General features: G+C 46.0%; 1 protein-coding gene across 7 annotated transcripts in view; it reads left to right on the plus strand.

Annotated features, from left to right (window-relative positions):
* The window catches only part of ANKS6 (ankyrin repeat and sterile alpha motif domain containing 6), a 64676-nt gene extending 54561 nt beyond the window's left edge, over positions 1–10115 (plus strand). For 2 of the 7 annotated variants that reach the window (XM_034967864.3, XM_034967865.3), the window contains exons 15-16: positions 4830–4926; positions 8886–10115. In XM_034967864.3, the coding sequence (XP_034823755.1) occupies positions 4830–4926; positions 8886–8935 (147 nt within the window). In that variant the 3' untranslated portion in view covers positions 8936–10115. Of the gene's footprint in view, positions 1–4829 lie in introns of all 7 variants that reach the window. The other 5 variants (XR_004673395.3, XR_004673396.3, XM_034967866.3 and 2 more) reach the window with 5 other exon arrangements.
* The last annotated feature ends 615 nt before the right edge of the window (positions 10116–10730 follow it).

Consider the following 10730-nt stretch of genomic DNA (forward strand, 5'->3'; position numbering starts at 1 on the left):
ATTGTAATGTATGCTCGAGTCTGCTCATTAGTTTGTTAGTTTCGGATGAGTTATATATTGGAGGTTTACCAGAAATGAGGAGTTAGTTGGTCCTAAGTCATTGTTTCTTTTTGTTGCCCTTTTTTTTGTGATTGTCAATGCAGTGCATATTGATTTTATTAAATTTACACAGTACCAAAATGGTGAAAAGAATTTTTTTAAGAAATCACAATCCAATCACTCAGAGGCCAACATTGTTCACCTTTGGGCAGATTACTCTGCAGTGTTTTGTGTCCTTTTTTTTGTTTTTTCTTTTTTAAAGAGATGGGGTCTTCCTGTGTTGCCCAGGCTGGCCTCAAACTCCTGGCCTCAAAGGATCTTCCCACCTCAGCCTCTTGAGTAGCTTGGATTATAAGCATGCATCACCACACCCTTAAATTTTCGTAAAATATAACTGAGATAAATTTGGGTCCGTATTTATATCCTGCTTTCTTTAATATGCAATATATGCAGCTATTCATGTCATTAAGAACTCTTTTTCATATAAATTTGCATAGATGTGCTAAAATTAATTTTTAAAAAATTCCTACCTGTTGGTTATGTAGATTTTCAAACTTTGTATAAATGGTGCTGCAATGGACAGCTTTGTGTCTAAGGCCTTCTAATCCTCACAGTAGATGTCTGAAAGTGGAATTACTTAGTCAAAGAGTCAGAATCAAGGTATATGTACATCTGAATAACTTACCGGAAAGAGCCAGTGAACAGTTCCACTAGCTGTGAGTGTGTGAGAGTTTGTTATTCGTTTCACTGCAGCTTTGCCAGTATTACTATCAGTTTGTTTTTTAATCTTTATTAATTTGATAGGCAAAAAAAGGTACCTTGTTTTAATTTGCATTTTTTGAGATGCTAGATAGGTGAACCTTTTTTCTACATTTAATAGCTGTTTTTTTTCCTTTTGAGAATTATCAGGCAGGTCCTTTGAAACTCAGGGGTTTTTAAAGGGCAATTATCGTTATCATCTTCAATCAGTTGTGGATGCAGGAAACAATTATGGTTTTAATCATCTACAGCTCCCTCCTAAGGTTAGCAGGCAGCGAGGGCCGGAACCCTGTCTTGCCCTGACCTCATTTCTCAGACAATTAAGGCTAAGATGGTGTTTAATAATAAAATTGCTGTCAACCCTTCCATTTACATTTTAGCCCTCTGCAGTTTGCACAGCGCCACCCCATTCATTATCTCAGGGTGAGCTTCAGTGCAGCGCTGGCAGGTAACATCCCCATTTGACAGACACTTAGCGGAAAAGGGGTGGGCCTGCGATCCTGGCGCTAATCAGTGGTAGAGTGGGGATTCCAGATCCTCTGACTTGGCATCCAATGCTCTGTCATACCCTCCAGCCTTTGGATTGTGTTGATGGAATCTGGAGGGCATTTTCCCAGCTTATTTAAAATTGTTTGGATTGGTTGGGATGAAGGGAGAATCTTACTGTCCTCTCGAGTCTAGGAGGCCTCATCAGCACAAGAGGTGTCTGTGTAGGGGTCTGGAGAGGGGCCCTTCTGGGCTATGGGGAGTCCATGAAATGAAAGAAAGTTTGAAGTCTGGGCTCATTCAGTGGATTTTCCCCCCTTTTCACTCTTAGTAGAGAACAATCTGCCAGAGATGATACATTTTTAATTTACTTTACATTTTGACCATATTTATTAATTTTAAAAAATATGTTTAATCCGCTGCTGCTCTCTGAGGATAGGATCTGTCTGCCTCCAGCTACCCACACAGGGTCTGTTGGGGAAATGTGCTAAAATTAATTTTTAAAAAATTCCTACCTGTTGGTTATATAGCTTTTCAAACTTTGTATAAATGGTGCTGCAATGGACAGCTTTGTGTCTGAGGCCTTCTAATCATCTCACAGCCATCACCTGAGGGACTGTTATCATCCCTCTTTTGTAGATGAGGAAACCAAGGCCCAGGGAGATTAAGTATCTCGCTCAGGGTGACCCAGCTAGCAAATAGGAGAAATGGGCTCCGAACCTAGACTGTGACAGGGTCTTGCTCTGTTGCCCAGGCTGGAGTTGACCTCCTGGGCTCAAGCGATCCTCCCACCTCAGTCTCCAAGTAGCTGGGACTACAGGTGCATGCCACATGCCCAGCCCAGTTTCTATTCGTTGTTGTTGTTGTTGTCGTTGTTGTTGTTTTAAATTTTTTATTTCCATAGATTATTGGGGAACAGGTGGTGTTTAGTTACATGAGTAAGTTCTTTCGCGGTGGTTTGTGAGATTTTAGTGCACCCATTACCCAAGCAGTATACACTGCCCCCTATATGTAGTCTTTTATCCCTCACCCCCTTCCCATCCTTTCCCCCTCTGTCCCCCAAAGTCCACTGTGTCATTCTTAATGCCTTTGCATCCTCCTAGCTTAGCTCCCACTTACAAGTGAGAACATATTATTTTTGGTTACTTCAGTCCTGAGTTACTTCACTTAGAATAATAGTCTCCTTCACTTAGAATAATAGTCTCCAATCTCATCCAGGTCACTGCGAATGCCATTAATTCATCCCTCTTTATGGCTGCGTAGTATTCCATCATATATATATCACAGTTTCTTTATCCACTCGATGATTGGTGGGCATTTGGGTTGGTTCCACGACTTTGCAGTTGTGAATTGTGCTGCTATAGGCATGTGTGTGCAAGTATCTTTTTCATATAATGGCTTCCTTTCCTCTGGGTAGATACCCAGTGGTGGGATTGCTGGATCAAATGGTAGTTCTACTTTTAGTTCTATAAGGAATCTCCACACTGTTTTCCATAGTGGTGATACTAGTTTATATTCCCACCAGCAATGTAGAAATGTTCCCTTTTCACCACCTCCATTCCAGCATCTACTGTTTTTTTTTTTTTTTTTTTTTTTTTTTTTATGGCCATTCTTGCAGGAGTAAGGTGGTACCACATTGTGGTTTTTATTTACATTTCCCTGATCATTAATGATGTTGAGCATTTTTTCATATGTTTGCTGGCCATTTGTATATCTTCTTTTGAAAATTGTCTGTTCATGTCCTTAGCCCACTTTTTGATGGGATTGTTTGTTTTTTTCTTGTTGATTTGGTTGAGTTCATTGTAGATTCTGGATATTAGTCCTTTGTCAGACGTATAGATTGTGAAGATTTTTTTTCCCACTCTGTGGGTTTTCTGTTTACTCTGCTGACTGTTCCTTTTGCCATGCAAAAGCTCTTTAGTTTAAGTAAGTCTCAGCTATTTACCTTTGTTTTTATTGCATTTGCTTTTGGGTTCTTGGTCATGAAATCCTTGTCTAAGCCAGTGTATAGAAGGGTTTTTCCAATGTTACCTTCTAGAATTTTTATAGTTTCAGGTCTTAGATTTAAATCTTTAATCCATCTTGAGTTGATTTTTGAATAAGCTGAGAGTTGAGGATCTAATTTCATTCTCCTACATGTGGCTAGCCAGTTATCCCAGCACCATTGGTTGAAAAGGGTGTCCTTTCCCCACTTTATGTTTTTGTTTGCTTTGTCAAAGGTCAGTTGGCTGTAAGTATTTGGGTTTATTTCTGGGTTCTCTATTCTGTTCCGTTGGTCTATGTGCCTATTTTTTATACCAGTACCATGCTGTTTTGGTGACTATGGCCTTATAGTATAGTTTGAAATCAGGTAACATGATGCCTCCACATTTATTCTTTTTGCTTATTCTTGCTTTGGCTACGCGGGCTCTTTTTCAGTTCCATATGAATTTTAGAATTGTTTTTTCTAATTTTGTGGAGAATGATGGTGATATTTTTATGGGAATTGCATTGAATTTGTAGATTGCTTTTGACAATATGGGCATTTTCACAATATTGATTCTCTCCATCCATGAGCATGGGATGTGTTTCCACTTGTTTGTGTCATCTATGATTTATTTCAGCAGTGTTTTCTAGTTTTCCTTGTAGAGGTCTTTCACCTCCTTGGTTAGGTATATTCCTAAGTATTTTTTTTATTTATTTTTTTGCAGCTATTATAAAGTGGTTGAGTTCTTGATTTGATTCTCAGCTTGGTCGCTATTGTTGTATAGAAGAGCTGCTGATTTGTGTACGTTAATCTTGTATCCAGAAACTTTGCTGAATTCTTTTATCAGTTCTAGGAGCTTTCTGGAGCTGTCTTTAGGGTTTTCTAGGTAAACGATCATGTCATCAGCAAACAGCGACAGTTTGACTTCCTGTCTGATTGCTCTGGCTAGGACCCAGTCTCTGTTCTTAACCTCTGAGTATTGCTGCCTCTGAGCCTGGAATGCAGTGATGATGTTTTCTGGGCTTAACGGAACATTCATATCCACCCTCTTTTCTCATCTGAAAATGTGTGTATAGGGGGCAGGGGGCGTTGTAGGAATAGAGTGAGAAGTGAATCTCTGTGAAGACAAATCCGGCAGCTTTTGGGCAAAGGGAAGCAAAGGCAGTTTAAACTCTTATCCTGTAGCAGAAGGACACTTGGCTCCCATTGAATTATCTGGAAATCTGAGGACTGGAAAGATGCACAGAGGCGCAGGAAAGGAGACCTCGAATCCGGGCCGTGCGACTCGGGAGAAGTCAGTCATGCCCCGGACTCGGCCTCCCACTCTGTCCAGGGGTTTAGGGTCCTGCATCCCAGGGCCTCTCCAGCATTGACAGGCTGCGATGGTGGGTACTGGGGAGATTCTGACTCAGTATGTTTTTATTGAACTCGGTACTCTTTCAATTAGGTAATTTATTTTCCCCAAGACGCCCATGGGTTTTTGAAGTATGAGTTGAACATTAACAACACTGTGTCAATTGAATTAATGGTTAAAAGGTTTAATAAGACTTTCTGTGTCTGTTTTCAATTTCCTCCACAGGGACGCGAGAGACAAATTTTACAGGAAACCATTCACAACTTTCACTCTTCCTTTGAGAGCAGTGCCAGCAACACCAGGGCCCCTGGCAACAGCCCCTGTGCGTGATCCTCCTTCCCGCAGCCACCAGCGTGAGCTCTCTGAATCCCGGGACCCCTTCACATGGCCACAGCCCCAGCCCTGCCCCCGTCACACTGCTGTGCCTTAGTCATGTTGTTCCCTTTGCTCGGGATGCCCACTTCACGTCGACTGCATTCATTGGTAGTACTTCTTGCTGCAACAAACTTCAACACACAGAGACAGATTCCCATGTAACAGTCCAGTGGGGGTGCTTCTGCTTGGCAGGTTGGTTCACACAGTGATGCAGGGACTCAGCTCCTTTCATCCTGTGCTCTGCCCTCCCTGGGAGCCTCAGAGTTTGCTTCTGGCTGGCGGCAAGGGAAAGGGACGATGGAGAAGGCACGGCTGCTTCTTACCTGCCTTGCTCTTAACTGACACACATCACTCCTGCTCACGTCCTCTTGGCCACTGGTAGTCATGTGGCCCCACCTGGATGCAGAGGAGGCCAGGATGTGCAGTCTCCACATAGTGGCTTCCCAGCAACAACTTTTGACTTAGATGGGGGGTATGTATTATGGTGAGAGGTTAGCCTTCCTGGCACATCTTCCCTTAAAACTTCTAACTTGCCCCTCCTAGTCCAAGTCACCTGTCAGATGAAGTCTTTTTTGACCCCTTTTCAGCCACTGGGTCCCTTAGTGCTGTGTATGTGACTGCTGTAGCATTCCACTGCACCTGCTGCATACAGCTTACATTGGAGATGTGTATGTCAAACGCATTTTTCTTTATTGCAAAGAGAGTCTATTGTAGAAGGAAAGAAGTGGAGGCCTGCTGTGTGGATCCCTTCTTCTTCCTAGCTTTCAGTTTCCTTATCTGCAAAGTGGAAGGTCAGACCAGATGATGCTCTGGTACTCCACAGTGCTCACCTGTATCACTGCAGGGCTTTCTGCACTGAAAGTGGAAGCAGAAGGCTAATGGGTCACATTGTGTAAAGGTCTCTGGTGCTCAAAGTTTCTAGGCAAAGAAGTGAAAATTTGGAATTTTTTCTACATCCTATTAATGCTGTGTTCCTCAAAAGGGAATTGGCTTGTGTAGATTCCTACCATATCATATTTTATTGAATTAGAGGGGCCCTGACTTTTAAAACCCACTGGCTTTCTGAAGTGTTTTCCAGTGAATGACTCATTCAGCCAGTGCTTGTTGCATTTATGTTAGCTACCAGGTGCCAAGTGTGCAGACACAATACAGAGCCTTCAGGCTCTCGACAGGCAAGAGAACACCTGTAAATAGATGGTCCCGACATTGAGAGGCAGCATGGTAGAGTGGGCAGACCTTGTGCTCTGGACTCAGGTTCAAAGTTCAGATGAAGCTCAATGGCCTCTTAGTTGGAGCTTAGAACCAGTATGCCCAAAGTGCTGGGTCTGCAGGAAGTACCCAGTTGATGGTAGGCTGCACAGAATTCTGATCTCTACCTTGAGCCGTGCTGAGCCACAAGTTGGTCTCCTTGGGAGGTGCCATCTCTCATCTGTCCCTCCCTCAGCCATGAAAGCCCATTCCCCTATGCTGGCTTTCAGAGGCTGTCGTTAACTTACTGCCCAGAGCCTCGTAGTTTTCTTCCCCTGCCCTGATGGTTGGGTGTTTTTCCTTTAAATTCTCTCAGCCTTACACTCACAGAAGCCAACTTTCCACAGGACTGAAGACAAAGTGTTTCATTTAGCTGTTACTGACAGACACTTTACAAAGGTTACTAATGTCCCAGCCTTTTTAAGGAGACACACTCATTCATCCCCTACTATGTGCTGGCAGCTTTACCTTTGTCATTTCATCCTCATGGCCACCCTGGAGGTGGCATTGTGTAACCTCATCTTGCACATTCGGGAAACGGATGCTTAGGAGAGGGAAGCTGCTTGCCAGTTAAACAGCCCAGAAGGAGCAGATCTGGGGTCAGAACCGGACCTGGTGGGCTTGCAAGCCTGTGCCTTTTCCACTAACTCCTATAGACTCCTGGAGCTAGAAGCACTTGTGATTCTTGTTTTAATTTACTGATGGCTTCAGGGGTTAACAGTAGGCCTAGAATTGTTTGCCTCTGAAATTCATGGCCCCTGACGTTAGGTGCTTTGAGGTTTTGTGCCTGCTTTTTGCTGTGGTCCTGTTTTTTTCATAACAATATACCGGTATAGCTTCCACTCAGGTAAGTTTGACTGAACAATGATACACAGCTACACCGGGGGGTCACCTTTTCACAAATGTAGACCTCCATGAACTCATTGGATGACCCTGGACAGAGCGGGGCTATTCCCATTTTGCAGACAGGACAGCAGAGGCTCCAGACAATGCCTTTCTTTTCTTTTTCACTGGACTCAAGTGTCCAAGGCTTTTCATCCTAGGAAGTTTGTGTGCTGGTTCACAAGAGGTCCCTGGCACCCTTTCTGGGGATGTTTGGATGCAGCTGGTAGGCAGGGAAGAGAAAGGGCACCCCAGCGGGGGCATGTGTGGAGGCAGCACGGAACATGTAGGTTATAGATCGTCAGGGAGGAGGGGTCAGTTGGGTGCTTGTTTTTCTGATTTTTGGTCCTTGATCACCCCCTTCCCTTCCCACACGTGTCCCCAGCCTGCCTGTGGCTGTTCCCCCCACAAGAAGCACTTCCCTTGCTTGGCAACCTTCACCAGCATTTCCCAAAAGTATGCTCCTGGGAACCCTAGTTCCACAGGATGTTAATAGGTTTTTCATAAAGAAACGTAGGGTGTGTATGTGAAAGTGGGGTGAGGTTCCCTGGTTGAGTAGGTTTGGCAGACACTAAAGCGAGCTACACGATCATCTTTGCTACAGGCCTCTCACAACCTTCAGCATGCCAGCATGGGTCAGGCCTCTTCACAGGGCCAAGAAACTCATAGCATCTCCCACATTACTCTCATCACTTCTCCAAGGTGCTTTTGCAAGACTGGAATTCCTTGGACACCATTGGAGAAGCCCCGCTTTTTCTGGAACAGCGGCAACCAAGAGGCCTTGCAGCCCTGGAAGTGGGTCAGGGCCCTTGGTGGTCACCTTTTTCTCCCCAGCAGCTCTGCAGAGGTGGCCTGCTTGGCAGTGGGACATCAGGGGACCGGGCCTGCTTTGAGATGGCAGGGTCCCTGTTCTGAGAGCTCTCCAGCCTGAGGGCATTGAGCTGAGGCTCCACCCTGAGCTCTCCTGCAGGGTGGAGGGCATTGTTTCCCAGCACCCAGGCAGTGTCTTGCTGGTGTGTCGTGAGTGCTGGATGTCCAAGTCCCTGCTGGCCACGGAGGGCTCCTGCCTCTCTTCTTCAGCGCCACAAAATTACATGGAGGCCAGCTGGTTTTGTGAGGAGATTGTTTATTTTTTAATTCTTTTGTTTACCGAACGTTTACTGAGCATCTACCCTGTGCCAGCCCTACTCGTACGCTCTGTCTCCAAACATGAAAAAGGACTTCTCTGCCCTCAAGGGAACCCCACAGTATCTTAGAGGAGACAAGCACGTCGGTGAGATGGTGCGGTGATGAAGCCTGCTGGGTATACGGCTCAGGGAAAGTCATCGATGATGGCTCAGGCTCAGCCTGGGCACGCCCCAGAGGAGAGAGATGGAGTGGGGCCTCGAAGGGCAGGTTTAGGCAGAAAAGAAAAAGGGCATTCCAGCTGGGGCATGTGCAAAGGCAGCACGTAATGTGTAAGTTCTAGATCGTCAGGGAGGAAGGGTCAGTTGGGTGCCTGTTTTTCTGTTTTTAGTCCTTTAAAATGAGTAGAAGCAACCTGTTACCCTGGAAAGAGCACTGGTGCTGCATGATGTTGAGCACGTTTCTTCTTCCCTTTGAGTCCCAGTTTCTCTTTTGGTTACAGGGGGATAGTAGCCCCCAGGGATCATGTGAAAGTGAGAAAGCCCTTTTCACACTGTGGAGCGGTGCAGATGTGGGAAACCTCAAAGATGGTTGCACATTTTAAATTCTTTCATCTCTCATCTCTCTTCTCTCCCTTCTGCCCTGACGTAGCCATGGTTGGGTGGGTGAGGCCAGAAGAAACTGCCTCCGGCAAGAGGTAGCAGCCGCTCAGGTGGCTCTGCTGGCATCGGAGCCCACAGAAGTGAGGAGTGGCCGATGGACCTGCCCTCCAAATGTGCCTGACTCTGGGTCTTGCTGTCACTGGATTTCCTGGCATGGCAGACAGAAAGAAAGATAGTTTGACCAAGTCGTAGAAGCTGATCCAGCGGGTAAAAAGGGGGCAGGGAACTCGTCTCTGTTATGCTTGCCTCAGAGCTGCCTGAAGACATGGGCCAGGCCGGAGGCTGGACAACTTTGGATAGATACGCTGACCTGTACTTCCAAGTAAATGCCTCCTGAAGAGCCCGGGACCCTTCCTGGGAGAATTCTGCAGCCAGAATGAAGGTGCCATCAGCAGGAGGCACTGTGAAGCACCATCCTGTCGCTGTCCTTGTCCATTCCTAGCAAGTTAATCGTGTCTTGTTAACCAGCAGTTCCTGTTCAACGTGTAAAGAGACCTGATGTTTTCCCTAATAAAGCTGATAACAGATTTTGCAGGACTGGCCTGCAGAAGGAATCTCCCTGGGTGAGGTGGGTCCTCTGGCCTCAGGGGGCTCTGCTCCTCCTTAACATGCAGCCTAAGAGTGGATTTAGACCCTGCCTTAATTTCAGCCCCCCAGCTGAGAATCCAGTTCCAAAAATAACAGTTGTTGTTGCCAAAGCTTGGGAATGATAGAAGGGAAATCCACACAGAATCACGGGTAGTGAGCTCGAGCACAAAGCCCAGTTCATTGTCCTTGGCTCCCCTCCCCAGCACTGCGCTTCCTTCCTAAGGCTGAGACCACCTCTCCCTGCCCTTGAGAACTCCCTTTGCTCCAGGACCCCCGCCAACTTGGGGCCCTGCCCAGCAGAGTGGAGCCATCTCGCATCAGCATAGGGACCCTCCCAGGTTCCCATTTCCTGCTGGAGCCCTCTCCAGGGCTGAGACACAGGGCATGGCCATCCTTGTGTCGGAGACCCTGTCTCCACCTCTAGGTTTGGCCTTCCCCTATAGGGCCCTCACTAGGGCCAGTGTATTCACTGCCAAGAGTCTAGAATGCCATTTTAGTTTCTGCCCAAGGGAGTGTCTATTTTCCTCACCATAGACACTTTTTATTATTTTATTGTTATGTTTGTGCAGGGACTTAATTCTTTGAAAGATTATTGTTTGTCGGCCTGTGTATATTAAATGATGTAAAGTTATCTTCCCACTTTGACTACATTCATCCAAGGTGTAAAACACTGCCCAAATTCCTGCCTGTCATGGCTGCTATGGAGCGAGTCCCTGGGTCTGCCAGGCGCAGCTTCTAGAAGTCACCTTGCCTCATCTTCACAGGAACCCTGTGAGGCAGACTGAAACTCCTTTTTCTGTCAGTATGGTGACTGTGGCACACAGATGCTAACCAACTTTGTTGAGGTCACACAGCTGACAAGGGACAGTCTGGTCTGAGTGCAGGCCTCACACTCTTCCTGGTGTCTTGCTGCGTGTCGTCAGCACAGAGGGGAACGTGGAATTTGAATAAGCCCAGGCAACAAGACAAATGAAACCTGTTGTTTAGCCTCTGCAACTTGTTCACAATTTGAAGCCTCTAACTTGTTCATTTGGAGAGGAGGGCTTCTGAAAGCTATAAATAGCCTAGTGATTCTATTTCTTTTAGGAATTCTCACAAGTGGCCTGGCACAGCAGCTCATGCCTGTAATCCCAACAATTTAGGAGGCCGAGGCGGAAGGATCGCTTGAGGTCAGGAGTTCAGGGTTGCAGTAAGCTATGATCACACCACTGCACTCCAGCCTGGGTGACAGAATGAGACCCTGTCT

The sequence above is a fragment of the Pan paniscus genome, chromosome 11 (assembly GCF_029289425.2).
Source record: "Pan paniscus chromosome 11, NHGRI_mPanPan1-v2.0_pri, whole genome shotgun sequence".
Lineage (NCBI taxonomy): Eukaryota > Metazoa > Chordata > Mammalia > Primates > Hominidae > Pan > Pan paniscus.